At 41.1% G+C, this 17,847-nt stretch overlaps 1 protein-coding gene across 2 annotated transcripts in view; it reads right to left on the minus strand.

Moving 5' to 3' along the window:
- The window catches only part of eepd1 (endonuclease/exonuclease/phosphatase family domain containing 1), a 32,518-nt gene that overhangs the window by 14,371 nt on the left and 300 nt on the right, over positions 1–17,847 (minus strand). For both annotated transcript variants that reach the window (XM_044336029.1, XM_044336028.1), the window contains exons 2-3: positions 16,855–17,780; positions 426–477 (exon numbers count right to left, since the gene is read on the minus strand). In XM_044336029.1, coding sequence (XP_044191964.1) covers positions 426–477; positions 16,855–17,702 — 900 coding nt within the window. In that variant the 5' untranslated portion in view covers positions 17,703–17,780. The remainder of the gene's footprint in view (positions 1–425; positions 478–16,854; positions 17,781–17,847) is intronic.

Here is a 17,847-nt window from a genome sequence, read left to right on the forward strand (position 1 = left end):
ATGTGAATCAAAGATTAGTCCAAAGATAGTAATCAATAAAGTGTCATCTTCTCTCAGTGGAGGGACAGTTGTAGGCTGTGGATTTGTATGTATGCCAATACCTGACACTGGACACCCTCCAACCCATAGCAACCACTGTCATATTTATAGTAATGAAAGCACAGGAGAGCACTAACACAGTTCAAACCCAAAAGTGTGACTAGAAATAGAGGACATTTACACTCCAGAGATAGAGACAGAGACAGAGAAAGGGGGAGCATTTGCAGAAACATATTACCTAAATAGGAAACACTCAGTGACAGTTTCTGACTGCATTTCCCTGAGTAGTGAGTCATCTCATTTGCAATGCTGCAAATGAAAGCAAGACACTAGCAGACCTCCCAATCAACCAGTGTGACCAGTGAGTCTGAGAAGCTCCACTTTACCTTGTCAAGAGCCTCCCGCTCCAGCAGGTCCTGCACTGCCAGTAATTTGATGCTGTAAACAGAAAGAGAGCGGTTTCAGTTTTACATCTACATATTTACATTTTGACTGTGCATACCATAACATTTCCATCATGAACAAAACATTCATATACACTGTTCCATTGGTTACATCTGGTGTGACTATTGTGGCTAAAAAATTGTTGAAAGTTTGACTTTTAATCTGTTTGGGTCTGTTTTGGTCAGACTCTGTCATTAAATGTGAGCCATGTTATACAACCTCAACATTCCATTGGTAAATACATGTGTTTGCAAATGCTTGAAGCAACATTAATTCACAGTTTTGGGTTTTTCCCCTGTGGAACAAGCTGTAAACATAAGGCTGACAGCTGCAGCTTTCAAAGTTGTTAGCAAGCAATTGCCTTTTACTATACACTCAGCAGACATCAAGCAACATTAGCATTTATTTGAGGTTGTGTCTCTTTAAGCAATTATTCACTCTCCTTTTAGCTCTGGTTTGGTCTCCACCAACCCCTGACAAGGAATATTTGTCTCTTTATAGCTGCTAAATGTCAATATGTTTACTAGCTAATTGCTAACTCTGCCTGTGCCACTGATTCAAAACTGTAGTTTGAGGCTCTAATACCAAAACAATAAGTTAAAAGAGGCTGAAATGCTCCACAGAGCTGCAGAGTTGGTGATGATTCTCTGTGGGTTTGTCACTACAAGTAACATCTTTCACATTGCACACAGTGATTTGATGCATTGTTGATATGATAATATTGATTAATACAGCTTTAAATAATTCCATAAATAATCTCTTTAAGACACTATGTATAGGAGTTATACTACCCAGTAGTGGTATGAAAATAGACATTGTGAGAGTAACACAAAACGTGTCCGACCTGGAACACTGAGATCTGAATGGAGCACATAGACTGCACCAGTTTTCACTTTGTCTCATTTTTCTTCAAATATTACTACACACTATTCTACTCTCTCTGTCTTTGAATTGTATAAATATGATCTTTTTAACAAACATAAAAACATCTTTCAATCTTTACTTTCAATAGAAGAGGTCACATCACCCACAGAAACTCAAACATCACTAAGATTTATAAAATCCAAGGAAAAGATGTGTCAGTACTGTTTGCTTTGGTTCCTTGGAAATGCAGACCTGAGATACAACAGCAATGAGTGCTCAGCACCAAAGAAGGAGACTGGAAACAATTAGGATTTTATGAATCACCACATTAAAATTTGTTTTTTCTAGCCCAAATTACAAAAAAAACCCAAAACAAAAACAAAAAAAACTCCCTACATATTTCCTAACTTGCTTGTACTGGTATCTAGCCATGCCTGTGTACTTACACAGGCTGGAATTATTGACTTTTTATTCTATATTGAAAATGCACCGTTACATTATGCCAAAATAAGGGCAAACTTATTACGGTTTTGCTTTATTCTATTATCTTACAAACAGTAATGATAGCATAGAGAGACAGACTGTGTTGACCCAACAGATTCAGGTGGCAAAACCCAAGCTGGATCCTCTACACAATAAACAGCACATTTTCTCAGGGCAATTTCAGTGTTTTTTAAACTGGCAAAGATCTCAGAAAATCTGACTAACTGACGGAGGGAGTTTGGACCGGTAAATTCTATGTGCCGACATGTTATTGCAGAGTGAAGGAGGAGTCTTTACAGCCCAATAAACATTTATCTGTTTACTTTAAAAATGATTTTCCAGACCAACAGTCAGCACAATAAAAAGCAGTAAATTTCTGAGAGGCACTGCTGCTTTCTCTCGGCTCTGTGGGAGGAACTGCTTTGCAATGCAATTTGCGACAGAGTAAAGCATTCCTCAGTATTTCAGTTGAATTTAAGTCTTTCACAAACAGCCTCTGAACATGAAGAAAGTCTTATTTGGTAACAAGAAGGGAATTAAATAAGTTTCCAAATTCCTGCTAGGTAGTTGATACCCATAATCTTCCAGAGCTCGATCTGAGCCGTTTATTATATTAGAGCCAGAGTTACACAAGGCATTACGCATACACGCTCACACACACACCCTCAGCTCAGTCTGCAGTGCCATATGCTGAACTGATTCGCTGTGGTGCAACACAATGAAATGGTTGGTGGAAATGCTTCGACCTCATTCACCTCTAACCTACTAATCCCAAATCAGCCACAGAGAAAATCACATTGCATAACGGTCTTTTCTATCAGAGAAGTGCTGCTGCTGGTGCTGCCGACATTAGAGGAGCTCTGTTACTACTCCACACTGACTCACATTCACTTAGCTGAGTGCAGTAGTTCCACTGTAGCATCATGTGTAATGTAATCAGTCAGCACTTGTGAAGGAGAACATAGAGGGGTTACAGCACAAATCCTCTACATGGCTGCACATGTCATACTGTAAAGGATGTGAAGCCGTCAAGGGCAAATTCAGCCATGAGGAGACCACGTTCTGCACTTTCTCTTCTGCAGCATAAAGGTCGTACGGAAAGACGGCTCAGACCTTTACACATAAAATATCTTTCACCAGTTGGATGCACTTCAGATATGTGTTTCATGCACCTGATGCATGACAAATGCTTTCATTTTTAACTAACAACAACTCATGTTTCACACACACTTTATGTGCCTAGCTGGGATCTGGAGCAACTTTATATGCTTCACAAGTCTACTTTTTTTTATGCAAGTAAATGCTTAATTTACATCCACTTAACCATTTTATTACCAGTAAACCACCTGGATAATACTAACAAAACAGATATTTTTTTACAGGGCAGACAACTATTTTAGAAATACAAGCTGTTTCATGACTTATGTTTTGTTGTCGTCGTAGGGTGTTGAAACTTTTCAGTCAACTCACTACGCCCATCCTTGCATTGGCTTTTTCTGATTGGCTGAGAGCCATTGCACTGCAGTTACCCTTTGAGCAGCCAATGAACTATTGATAGGCATCACCTCATCTTAAAGACGACCTTTTTAGACAGTATACTTATTAATTGATATGGTTATATTTTCACCTCCAAGCATTTGACCTTCACCTACTGTACTGACTGTACTCTACTGAATATGTATCAGCAGCTGCTTTAATTGATTCTAATTCCAGTCACAGTGAATGAGGGAGTGAATGTGTTAAAGATTTACGTACTTAGAATTTCCAGGTCCTGAGGACACCATGTTATACTTATACTGATTGAATGAAGACCATGTCTAAGACCACTGAGATTTCCCAGCAGGTGTCTGAGTTCATAATGTTCACAAAATTGTGAACCCGTCCTTTAAAGTTGCTATAATTGACTTTTTGAGCTGCTTGAGGTCAGTGGAAAAAGCTGTAAACACGTTGACATATTATGACCTTATTAAGTTGTTATGGCTATCATGTTAGCAAACGATTGCTGATTTACACATCCAGCAGACACGACCAACAAAGGTAAGTCCAGTATTCACACTCTTTTAAGCTCAGGTTTGGTCTCCACCAACTCCTCAGGGAAATATGGTTCTTTAGCTGCTAAATGCTGCAATATCGACTCTCATTTGAAATGAAAAAGATGCAGTTAGCGCACTTCCAGCAGCTGTAAATTATAACTGAGCCCTATTTCTTTCCTCTGGGTTTCCCTGCAGCAAAGCAGCTAGCCAATCAGAACCCACCCTGAAATAAAACAGGTTGTTTTAGAATATCCAGTGAAACTTTGTGAAGGTTGAAAGCTTTGACTTGCTGTTTTAGCTGCAAATCTCTACATATGAAGTAACTTAAATTACTGCTGTATTTCAAGTTGCAACTTACTAACACAACCTGCTGTGTGTGTATTTTAACTCTGTAACACTGGCCTAAGATACATTCAGACTAGACTATCCACAGTACCCAGAGACAGTGGAGATTAACCCAAGCCATATCATGCCTACTGCAAATGGTACAGCAACTCTTTACATAACAATACATACCACTGAGATTCAATTTACAAATCAGTATCAGTATCAGTGATCCTTATTTCAGTTCTCCATCAGATCCATCTATTTCTACTGCCCCTTTGTTGCCTTTGTGATCAACGAGTCCACAGATCCTGTTTTAAGAACAAACAGGCCTGCAGCCCCAGAGACAATACCTCTTTCCTCCTAAGTGTGATCACTCTGCACAGTGAAAGAAACTTTCACAGAGACCATGCTACTCTCCCGCTGATTAAGATCCTGATCCTCCTGTTTCCACTGGCAGGAATTCAAGCCCAACACACCCTGAGCTGACCTGAGCTTCAGCCATGTCATCAGAACATGCAGGATAACGCTGAGTCAGTGATGCAACCAGTGCTTTGACTGTACTTTGAAGCCCTGAGATGTCAACAGAATTTGCTGTGTCTACAGGAGATAATCCTGACACAAATGATTCTCAAGAAGAAATGAAAATACACATAGACACAAGTAAGTACAAAAATACAAACAAAGGTTGCTGAGAGATATAAAAACCAATCCTTCAGTGTCACCGTGACAACAGAAATCGCTGTTAATGTCAAACACTTGCAGTGGATTTCTAGGCCCCATATCTACTGCTGCTGTGCAGATACAGACAACATGATGAAGCAAAACAGTGTCTGCTTCAGCATTTGTCGGATTAAGGCAAATCTGAGGGCAGACATGAGGTTGCGTAATCAGGCGTGACGAGCAGCAGCGGCAGCAGAGATGACCTTGAACATAAATAACGCCTCTGAGGATTTTCTAGCACTGAATGAGGAAAGGGGCAATTTAAAGAGCCACAGTTTGATGGGGTGCTGACGGTGGTGAAAGTAGGTCTGAGTCTAGGGGATTTTTCACTTCATATAACTGCTGTCTTGTGAAACCTGTCACCATGGTTTTGAGAGGTTTTAGTGTTTTAACTCCAGACAAAGGCATGATTCCTCTATTAGTTATTCATGGCTGCTGTGAAGATAAGGCCACCTTTAGATGAAAATCTATATTTAATAAACAGTCTACCCAATGTCCACTTTTGAGGAACTAACATATATAGCTATGAAGAGACCAAATGTCCACTAACATAGTAAGGTTTGTGAGGCCGCAACTTGACATGCAAACTTGTAAGAGTTGCAATACATAAACATCTACTACAATCTGTAAAAATGAAAAACTAAATACTTGTAAACTTCAGATGTTTTGTGTAGCTTTGTTGATGTATATTTGTATGAAATAATGTATTTGATATTTTAATTTGATTTTTAGCAAGATATTCTGCATGAGGATGTAATTTTGTTAATGATATGCAAAGCAAATGTCAAATACATTCTTTTTTACTACATGTAATTTGCACATTTACATTACACCAAGACCAAATCAGAGCTAAAAAGAGAAAGAATAATGGACTTAGATTCATCAGGCGGCTGGAAACGCCGCCAAATGAATGCTAATGTTGCTCCGTAACTGCTGGATGTGTAAATAAGCAACTGTTTGCTAACATGTTAGCTACAACAACAGTACTGGCTGGGGATATGGTGCTGTGCTGTGCATCTGTCAGCTTATTTAGACGGTAAATATTTTGAAAAGTTTTCATATGCGGTAAACCAAGAAAAAAATAACATGTGAAAATCAACAATAAAGTTAAAATTATGTGAATGTGCTGGGAAACACAGATGATGTCCCAATCAGTATTAGAAAAATAAAGCCCCATCCCATCATCACTCCAACAATAATTAACAATAACTAACAATAACTTAATTTAAAATCTGCAACTACATTTGTCAGTAACTATACTAGTGGCAATTAGAAGCTGTTTATTTAGCCATATTTTGGAAGTGTTTGGAAGACACTGAGTATATGGATGGAAAGCAGAGAACTAGTTTTTTGAAAAGTTTCTACAGATGCATTGATACCTTTCTTTTGCCATGAAATTGGAATTCAAAGGAAGCAGTGTTCACAGCCATCTTTCAAGCCTTGAAAATGGGATTGCGGTGGAGTATTCCTTGAAGGTTTACTCTTCAAATCAAGTATTCACTTCAGTAATCTGTGTTTGACTGACCCATAATTCACCTCACTCGCTCCATAACCTCTAAGGTAATGTATCTTTTGTCTCAATTTCTCTAATTAAAGTGGAGTTGCTTTTAGCTTGCTATTGACTATTGTAAGTCACTTTGATTTGCTGCTCAGTGTTAAAAGTGCTGCTGCAGGAGACAAACAAGCCCAAATCAGCTTTGTTTAGCGGAAGAAATGGGGTTGGAAGCACTGTATTGGCCCGAGTGACTCCTGGCTGGCAGGGCTTGCTGGGCAATGCCCCTAACTCACTGTCCACCCACAATAAAATGCTGCGCCAATGGAAATTTCCACATGAGCACCCAACACCCTGCGTCAGCTCAGCACAGACCACTTTTGCAGCACCCTGTCCTCATGACCTCAGCACCCATGCTGGCTGCAACCTTTCTCTGGATTCTTTTAGAGGATCAGGTTGTCTCAGTAATATCCAAGCGCTATTTACTAGCATCACTGAAAACGTAAGATGGCGGTGGCACGTCCAGGTGCGGCGGCTCTGCACTCTCCAAACCGATGCTTCAGAAACCGTGGATGAGCAATGAGGTACAAAATCTCTTAAGAGCACACAATAACGCTTTTAAATCCGGTGACACTACAGCATATAGTGTTGCCAGGTCAAACCTGAAAAAAGGCATAATAGAGGCCAAACACATTCACAGGTATCCTGTGGAAGACCACTTCAATAGCGCTGACACTGGGAGCGTATGGCAAGGCATCAGGGCTATCACTGACTACAAGAGCAACCCTGTCTGCCCCCACAGTGATGTCACACTGGCCAAGGAGCTCAACATTTTCTTCGCTCACTTTGAAACCAGCAACAACGTGATCAGTGCAAGATTTCAGCCATAGAGGATGAACAGGTTCTCACATTGAGCACACATGATGTACAGCGCACGTTGCAGAGGGTCAATCCACACAAAGCGGCAGGCCTGGACAGAGTTCCAGGACGGGTACTTAAGGACTGTGCTGAACAGCTAACTGAGGTATTTAAAAGAATCTTCAACCTGTCAGGTTGAAGAGCTAATCAGAGATAATCATCAACTTTGGAAGGTCACAGAATGACGAGTACGCTCCAGTCTTCATCAGCAGAGACAAAGTAGAGAGAATGTCCAGCTTCAGGTTTCTAGGCAAACACATGTCAGAGGACCTCACATGGTCCACTAACACCACTGCACTGGTCAAGAAAGCACAGCAATGGCTGACTCTGAAAAGAGCTGGTCTGCCCCAACAGATGCTGGTGACTCTCTACTGCTGCACCACAGACAGCATCCTAACATACTGCATCTCTGTGTGGTGTGTAGTGTGTAGTGTGTTTGATTCACACATAAGCTTGATGTAAAAAAACAAATTTTTACATTTGTATGTTATACAACTTATTAGATACAACATGTTAATTAGTGAGCTTTAGAGGTGTTGGTAGGTGTTTGTGTTTTTACTTTGGACAGAGCCAGGCTAGTTGTTTTTATGCTAAGCTAGGCTAATTGCCACCTAGCTTTAGCTCCTAACTTAACGTGCAGCCATGAAAATGCTATGGTTATATTTCCAAAAATTTCAAACCTTTCCTTTAACAGCAAAGTCGAGCTGAACAGGGCCCTGCGATGAACCAGTGGGGAGCACTAACTTCAGTGGACTAGCATGTGCAGAGAGAGGAATACAGATTCTTAAAATACACTCAGTCAGTCAGAAGGAATGTTTAAATGATAAATGGGACATTGTTCTGAATATGAACTGAATAAAATGTCACAAGTGAATGCAGCAATTCACAGACTCTGGTGCTTCTATAAGCTTGCAGTTCTCTGTAAAGTAAGGCTAAACAAGGAGCAGAAGCAGCTCTGATTAGACAGTAATATGATTAACAGTGACGACAGCCGCTGCTATCTGTACGCCCATTACTCAAAGACCAGGAATATCTCCAGAAACTCATTACCATATAATTGGCTTTAGTGGCTGCTGTGTCAACACAGTGGGCTGGACTATCATCTGTAAGCCACCTCTGCTAACAACATGAAGGAATGGTGGCGATATGAAACGTGAAAGACTGCACAGTTAGTGCATTTTAAAGGTTTTATTCTTGCGTATGTGTTCCCTTCTTTGCTTTTTGTGCTTGGGTGTATGATTTAATAGCCTGTAATCTGCAAAAATGATAATGTGACCTGTCAAATATACAACTGAGCTTACATAAACCAAACACAGAGACACCACAATCGGCTATGAAACTGCTTTGGCTAACTAGATGAGGATGTAAATCACTTTGTCTGGCATCTCTTCCTTTTTCACTCTGTCCTGTTCTGAGAAACTACAGTTCGCTTTTAGTAGGAACTCTCCACTTCATGTGCGTGACATCAACCCCTACCACCATCAGCCCCGTCAGCAAGGTGAAAGGTCAACCACAGACACAGTACCGAAGAAAACAAACCCTCATGACTTGACAGTGTAATGGAAAAAAGAAAGAACCTTGAGTAACTTTGCTGCTTTAAGGTTCAGCTTGTGATGAAACTGACTTTTGTTTCAGCTACGTGATCCAATTACAAAACTTATTTCTCTTTAACTAGAATATTTCAATTAGGAAAAATCTACTTTTCTCACACATAGCTTTACACAGGAACACAGGTCATTGGAAATTTTGAACTTAAAACTCATTAGAAAGTCCTGTGAAATTGTAGGAGTCATTTTTCATTTGAAGTGTGTGCTACCATTATTGATCACAATTTCAGTTATTTGTTATCTGGACTGGTAACAAATATCTAGTAATAAACAGATCACTGGAGTCTGGAGGTTTTTGCTGTATTTAAATTAACTTCACATGCACCATTTGAAGCCTTTGTAGCATACCTGAATCCTGTATCAAGACACAGACCTTCAATCAACCTAGCAAATGAAAAACTCTACGCAAATTCTAATGGTGATATGCCAAGCACATGGTAAATGAGGACAATGAGGATCCCAAATTAACAGAAAAAAGGTTTGGAGGCAAAACCTGAAAAAGGAGAAGGAAAGCCTTCAATTAACTGTACCAAACAAGCCAGTGAGTTAGAGAGTCTGTTCTAAAGCATCTGACCAGTCTTAGAGAAATCATTTAAGAGCTTTATGAGAGTGAAATGAGTAATAGACAAGAAATATTTCCAGCATGTAACTTAACATTACATTTCTGTTTGTGAACTGATTAAAACAACTAGATGTAATGTGTTAATTAGTGACCTTTAGAGGTGTTGTTGGGTGTATTTTTGAGTTTTGGAGCCAGGATTAACATGCATGTTTTTATGTCCGAGTGCATTATTTATTTTTTTTAATAATTTACATTTTCAGTATATTCAAACATATGTATATATATATCTGTGTTTTGGCATCTCAAACTCCCAAATGTCAGGCGGTGCAACCCTCAGCGCAAATGAACAGACTAAGAAAACGATGGTATTTTCATGATAATAAATTCAAAATAAAATACTATGGTATGATTTTATGTTTAAAACATTTCAAATAAACCAAATTTTACTAATACCAATTGTTTTAAATGTGTTGAGATAATTGAAAAACTTTTGTCCAGCACTTTGTATGTTCTCAAATGTCAGCGTGGAACTACCGCAAATATGGGATTTTTATTTTGAAGTGAAGAAGTAATAACAGTAAAGAGGATATTGTATTATCAAGATATTGTTAGTAAAAACAGATGAGGATACCTGCTCCGTTCTTTCCAGTCAAAGTAAGCTCTCCCTCAAAGATAAAGCACTTCTTCCTGCACATGTTAAAAAGGTTACTATGGAGAAATGTATCGTACTTTGCTGACACAGTAAAATAACATGTTTTCCCTGCAGGATGGGAGAAGACACAAAATTAATGCAACTCTATTGTACAGATGTGAATGGTCAGAATGTTTGCAGGAAAGATCAGCATGACACATAGAGCGCATTAAAAATGATCCGGCTGCAAGAGAAGCATATCTTGCAAAAAGAAAAGAGAGGTAATACATCTTGATAAACTATAATGCAAGTCTGCAAAACAGTTTATTTTGCAGTTATTACTTTTATACACTAGTCAGACCTTTCAGATTTTTAAATGAGAATATGCCAGTTTATTAGTTCTCATGTTTTATAGTTATCAGAGGAGGAAGAGAGAGGGAAAAATTGTCATCAGCCAGCTGCCCAGAACAGAAAAAGAAAAAGTGAGGAAACAGTGGAGGCAAGACCAGATAAAGCACAGGGAAAGGAAAAGAGCTCAGGAGGAAATACTGAATTTCACACCTGAGTCAATGGATACAACTCGCTAAACATCCTAACACTGACAGAGAGAATATTATCTGTGTAGATGCACAGCAACCCAGACCATCCTTGACAAAGACAGAAAGCAAGGTTGCACGTAAAATGCACAAAATGAAAAGAGAAATGGAAGCTGCCAAAAGAGAATCTGAAAAATCACAAAAGGCGCATAGAACAATTAAGGGAAAAAATAAGTCTGGGAAGCAAAAGTCAAGATCTACAACTGAAGGGAACAGATCAAGGACTGCAAAGAAATTAGCCATCCAGAGAAAAGAGAGTTGTTGACTTCCTCTGTCGAGATGAGAACAGTCGCTTACTGCCAGGGGGAAAGGATACAGTCATAAAAACAAAAACAAACAGAGGCGTGTGTTAGTTAAACTCTTGACTGAACTACATCTGCAGTATAATTCTGAAATGTGAACTTCTTACAGACAATTTGTTCGATATTGTCCTTTCTTTGTGAAACAGCCATAAGTGTCGGACAGGAACACTTGTGCATGCTTGGACCATGAGAATGTCAAACTCTTGACTGAAAAACTGCAGCAGAAAGGTCTTCTAAAAACTGCTAGCATTTCTCAGCTGTTGTCCTCAATTGTGTGCAGTCCAGACAACAAGTTACACCTGTATCGAGTCTGTGCAAAATGCTTCAACAATGAGATACAAGTTGCAGCACCTCAGGCAGAAGAAATCGTGACACAGCATCAATGGGTAAGAAAACCTGTGTCAGAGGGCCATAAGACCTACATGAATTTTGTCAAAGAAGCACAAACTGGAACATGTGCTGAACTGTTGAACCTTTTCAATCCCAAGCTCAACAGCCTTACTAAACACCACTACAACTGTTTGCACCGAGCCAAAGAGTGCAGGGCTTTAAAAGAAAGCCTAGGAGAGGATGAGGTTGTCCTCCATGTGGATTTTTCAGAGAACTCCTCCTGCAAACTTAATGGTGAGTTGCAATCTCTTCATTCTAGAGGGAGTCAGAAGCAGGCCACGGTCCACACGTGAGGCTTTAAACAGCAGCTGGCTCACAGTCCTTTGCCACCATCTCTGCATCCCTTCAGCATGAAGAGAGAGCTGTGTGGAGCCAGAGCTGAGGGATGTGATGGAGAATAACAATCTATCTCCCACAACTTTATATGTGATGAGTAACAGTTCAGTCACTCAGTACCAAGTAAAGGGACTCTGCTAACATGACAACAGGCTGAAACGTCTGTTCTACTGGACTTAACTTGTTTGAAGCAATAACAAAACTATGTGTGCTTTGTGAACTGCACACATTGAGCTCATATTTACCAGCCTGGCTGGTCTATCATCATTCAGACCAAATAAAATCAAAGGCATGACAAAAGATCTAATGCTGGTGAGCCCAGCTTTCTGTGGATAGATCACGTCTGCTGTCCTGTAACTCAATTGTTTGTTTTGATTCTTCACTTCCTGTGTGCGGTGAAGTGTCAGGTACGCAGGATGGTAAATTGAATGAATAATGCATGGCAGCGATGTTGTCTCTTGCAGCATCACTGTGCGATTTTGACACAGAGGATGGGTGTTGGTTGTTTCTTAAAATTCTTGCTTCATACAGCTTGGAGGTTGCACAGCAGCACTGCAAAACACATTATAGACGTCATGTGAGGGTTTCAAAACGCAGACAGCCAAATTCCACTCTGACACACACACACACACACACACAAAACATGAACTGATGAAGCACAGAAAAAACTGTGTGGATCACTCCAGACACAGAAAAGTCCTCCTGTAACCTGTCATGCAGACAGAGAGGATCCCTGGAGAAGATTTGACAGCAGCAGCTTTTCACCACTGCAGCCACATTTGCTCTGAGTCAAGTGAGAGCCTGTCAGCTCACATCCGTACCTTGATCCAGATTAACCCCACTGTTAAGAGTTAGTGGTGGCTGTTTCAGTGTGTGAGGCTGGCTGATCACTAACATCAGCAGGCCTTGTGAGGCTCTGATGGCTGAGCGCAGTCTGCTGTTTCACCTTTGGTAAGCAGGAGTTCATTGAACTCTAGTAGCTCTCTTCTGGTGCTTGGAGCAAAGCCAGGAAGTGAGTAAACTCAGCCTGGATCTTGTGATTGCTCACACAGCGGAGCCCGAGCGCTGTGCAAACACACCATATCTCCTCTACAGCCTCCTCCTCCTGCTGCTGCCGGCTGTTCCTCCATAACAATCAACCCTCCAATATCACCACTAAGATTGTTACCCATGGCTTGGGAACACAGGAAGTGGGAGGCATGAGTGAGGGAAGTGCTGGAGATTTATAAGAGGGTGGGTTACAGAGGAGATGGAAGGGGAGGCAGATATGGAGGAAGATGATCTAAGACGGCGCCAAAGGTAATCAGATGGTTCTTATCAAAACACACATGACAGAAGACACCCCTTGTTCAAATGCATCTATCATGTGAGGCTGGAGGGTTTACCTAGTGCAGTTTACACTTGTGGTGTGGTGGAGGTTTATGGACGACTTAATAAACATGGATGATTATGAAAAGGTGAAGTGATGATGAAGTGCTAGTCTAACAGTCTCCTCTACCACATGTTTCCAACGTTGGAATTGGAGGGGTTTCATCCCACCATTGTGAAACTGGTAATCTGACCATCACACCCACTTCATGCAACGACTGGCTGGAGTGTGCAGGTGTGAGGTGTAAGCAGGGAAACACCATGTACGCCTTTGAAGAAAGCTTCAAAGACATGAATCATGTTGAAAGTGTACGCTGTTATCTCAATTTGTACATTTCATTAAGGTGAGAATACAAAGATACACAAGTCACAGATAATTCAAAGCATTCTTGGGATAAAGCCAGGAGGAGGCTATGATGGCAGGTTCTTCATCCCACCTTCCAGTGTGGTGATTCAGAACAGATATGTACTTATTGTACAAACTAATTCATTTCTAGCATAATGAACCCTTAAGGGTCCTGACATACCCAGTTAGTTTTAAAACTAGTGTTGATCAAAGCCCTCTGGCTGCGTTACCATAAGGTCCAAGTTAGTGTCAAATTCATACAAAAGGTCATTCAACCGCATCTAAAAGCAAAAGTGTTTTATACCATTTATAAATGGCGTCAATCTCAGAGAGATGAAAAACCTGTCACCATAGAGAGGTGTGAAATGCAATGAATCACACATGCAGATAAAGGAGCACACGTTCATACAGTCTCTCCTCGAAAACATTTATGTTGTTACCCTTGGACGTAGCTGTGTAAAGAATGAAAAAAGAGAGCTTGAGAGACAAGAGACAAGACAAACCCTGCCTACTTTCTCACCTCCACAAACCTGGCCAATCACTGTGTAAAGTTGGCGTAATGGCCAGATTGTCTTTTTTGGGAAGTTACAAAAATTGTCTGACACAAAACCTCCCCATTCAGTCAAGAAATAGGGTTTCAGATGCTGTTAGATGATCCGACAAGCACTTTGTTTGAAGACCACTGAGGCCTTTAGGTCGCTTCACGTCACCTCTCGTTGCCTTGTTTTCTATTCAAGTTGTTTGTGAACATATATGAAAGAGAAATCAACTAGTACTAATACTTTGTACTTGTACTCCAAAGAAAAAATGAAGAGATAAACAATATGATCTGGTGAACCATTTTCACACCACTGTAAATATAATTCAACAGTCTTGCCATATGTTTGGAATGCAAATTGAGAATATGTGTATTTTGTTAGGGTTAGGGTTGCTTTGCTTTGCAGTGATATTTTCAGCCTGTGGTCTTTTTGCTTGTTGAAGAAAAAAAAGGGGGCAAAAAATAATAATAAACTGTACTAAACAACTGACATCACAGTTTCATAAGGCTGAACAGCTTTCTCTCATCGATTCAACATGCTGAATCTTCTCTCCAATAAGAGAAAACTAGAGCAGAACTAAGAAGGACCCTGCAGCAACCAGGGGGTCAGGAGATAATAAAAATAACAAAAATAGCCTGAAGAGCATTGAAATAAACTCATCTTTCTGGTAGTGCTTCCACAGAAAAGCTTCTTAGTAGCCAGCTAGTGAGAACAGGAAGGATGTTATCATGAGACAACAGACCTGCTACTTGCTGTAGCCACCTTGCTAACTTGATGCCTGATGGCGCTTTGATAACATAACAGAAAAGGATGTATGGTTCACAATGGGGCCCTAAACAGAATCCAGTTCTGCTTAATTCAATTCTGCATAGGGTACCAAAGCACCTCTGACACCTTGTAGAACATGACCAAAAAGACTTCTTTATAAATTGTGAAAATCTTAAACCCAGGACCAATTATTTCAATATCATCTGAATTTTAATAATTGGTAAGCATGGTTTTCCACAGCTCATGAAAGTGTAATTCAGTGTGTCATGATTGTGTGAAAAACAGGTGAATCAAGTAAGGAAATCAAAATTGTAATAAAATCAGTTCTACTTGGTGTATTAGCCATAAGCAGAATTGATAAACAGAAGTGGACAATTCAACAAAGCTCTTCAGTCATGTCCAGCTGTGTACAGGAAGTAACATTAAATGACACATTTTCAGTTGGAGTTTGGTAAGACACGTTGTCCATACGTCAGAGGAGAGAATGTTGAGGTGCTATGGTGAATCATATGATGTCTACATAGCAGAGGATACTAATTTTACTGACAGTGACAGTTTCAGACATAACAACTTGAATGCCCTCTATTAACCCCCCCACCCCTTCTACCCTTCAAGGCAGGTCAGGGCTCACCAACCCAAGGCAGGATACTGCACTGCTCTGGTTAATTGAACAGGCATACCCAGCCTATGTAACTTTGTGCCAAGACACACTGCGATAGCCTGGTTACACCCAGCTCAAGAACTGTGTATTACGAACAAAGAATTGTAAATGAAAGACATGGAGGCTGTGTGAGCAGACATGTGAGCGGGACAAAGTACATATCTTGTGAGTCATTTTGTGCTGAGCCATCTCAGGCCTGGTCAGAGGAACTTTTTATCCGTGCAGCTTGTTGTCAAACAAACACCGAGAGAATCCTGTTCAATTGATTTTGTTATTCATTCATAGACCAGCCTGATACTGAAACTCTGCTCTCAGAGTTTATCTCAGCAGATTAACCTGATTCACAGAGGCTCATATTTGCACAAATGTTTCTCTTGGAGTAAAAGAAGACACCTTAACTAGTCGACTAAATATCCTGTTGCTCTCTCTCTGCTCTTCATTCATTTTCTTTTCAGGTGATACTTTGTCAAACAACTGACACAAGCAACTCAAAGTGAATCAAAGGATCAGAAATGTTGCATAAGACTCTGCGAAGCTTGTCCCTGTTACATTTAAACAGGTGTGGCCCAGAACCCTGCTGTGTTGATCTTGTAGGGCTATTACCTTGTAAAGAGCTTATAATGGCACTCTGTACTATTTAACTACATATCACTTTTTGTTGCACTTTTGTGGGCAGTCAAGCAAGCAAAAAACAACACTTTGGATTCTTTTTTGTCATAATTCCAGTATACATTTGTCTTTTGTGTGATTTTTTTTCTTTTGCACTTCTAACTAGGAAACAGTTCTTAGCAGATCAAGTTTCACAGTTTTACATTTCTTAAAAGCGTATTTTATTTCTTCCATTAAGTTAAATTGTAATTAATCAAATTATTAAAACCAAATGACATGCAGTGAACCTGGGCTGTCTGGGGCCCCTGGTGGTTAGGGGTACCTAACCAGACTATTGTGTGACCATGTGATGTACTGTTTATGAGGATTTTTGGGGGGGGCACAAACAAATATAAAGAAAGTCAGGCATCATTTGTGAAAGACACTTCCTTATTTGCTACTTCAGCTTTTGATGGTAAATCATTTGCATTTTTTGAAGCATAAAATAATTAGTTACAGGTCACTATGCTCTAGCAGACTGACCGGCCCAGGTATGGCTTCTACGTGGCACTGCTGGCACAGAAGTTTCAAAAATGAAATTTAAATCTTGTTTTAAATGTGTTTGGTGAAAAAAAATAGATACAGATTTTGTCGGCTTTTGATGACTTTTGAGCTTTTGCCTGATCTTTGCATCTTCTCTCCATTAATAAGACATTTATATAAGTTTGCCTCACTTTTGGTGTATGACACTACCTCACCATGACACATCCAACTAACTATGTTCATCAAATACTTAATATGTCATACTCGAGTGTATTAATCCCTGGAAGTTGTACTCACTCGTTCTCCAGCAGGGTCATGCACACCACCTCTTTGACCCCCGGGTTGTTGGCCTTATCGCAGGAGCAGCTCTGCAAGCTCCATGTGCCCACGCGCACCACGGGCTTCCCGTCCCGCAGCCCGGGTGGGGGCTCCACGTTGGGCCGCACAGAGATGATCTGGGTCGGTCCACCGGGCGGGAGGTCCAGGTCGTCGCTCCTGAGGCTGAATGAAGTTGGGCTGGGGTGGGACTTTGTGGTACAGGTCAGCCCTCCGTTGGTGTTAGTTGAGGGCGCCCTGGAGCGCTCCACGAACACCTGGAAGCGGATTTTGTCCAGCAGAGAGCTGTTGATGTAGCTGACCCTCACCAGGTCCTCGATGTTTTTGAACGGGCCGTGTTCCGCCCGATAGGCCACGATGTTCTTGGCTATTTTCTCCGTGATGCCTCGGATGCTCATGAGCTGCGCCGGGGTCGCGGTGTTAATGTTCATCCCAGTGTAGGACTGATGGTCCAGGTCTTTGCGCAGCGAGGACGGCGAGTGCTGGGACGAACTGGTCCTGCTGGAGACGCATATTTCCAGTTTGATCACCTCCAGTTTGGTGGCACCGATCCCGCTCACCAGAGCAAGATCTTCCACCTTTTTAAACCCCCCGATACAGTCCCGGTACTCCACGATATTCTGCGCAACAGTGCGGTTGACTCCCGGTAGAGTCATGAGTTCCTCCTCGGTGGCTGTGTTGATGTTGAGCCGCTCCTGGTTCACCAGGATGTGGCCGAAGTTACACGCAGCGCTGAATTTACGCTTGCCGCAGCTGAAGTCAGTGGGGTCCTTGGGGATGGAGCGGTGGCAGCCCAGACTCCCACCCATGGCTCCAGCGGGTCACCGGGGCTCGGATCAGTGCAGCGGACGGCGGCAAGCAGAGGGCCACGGCAGAGAGAGAAGAGACTGAAACACAAGCAGCACACAGAGCAGACAAGTGACAGTCACACAGGCTCACACATCAGAGCGTCCA

Source organism: Thunnus albacares, chromosome 19 (genome assembly GCF_914725855.1).
Source record: "Thunnus albacares chromosome 19, fThuAlb1.1, whole genome shotgun sequence".
NCBI classification, from domain to species: domain Eukaryota; kingdom Metazoa; phylum Chordata; class Actinopteri; order Scombriformes; family Scombridae; genus Thunnus; species Thunnus albacares.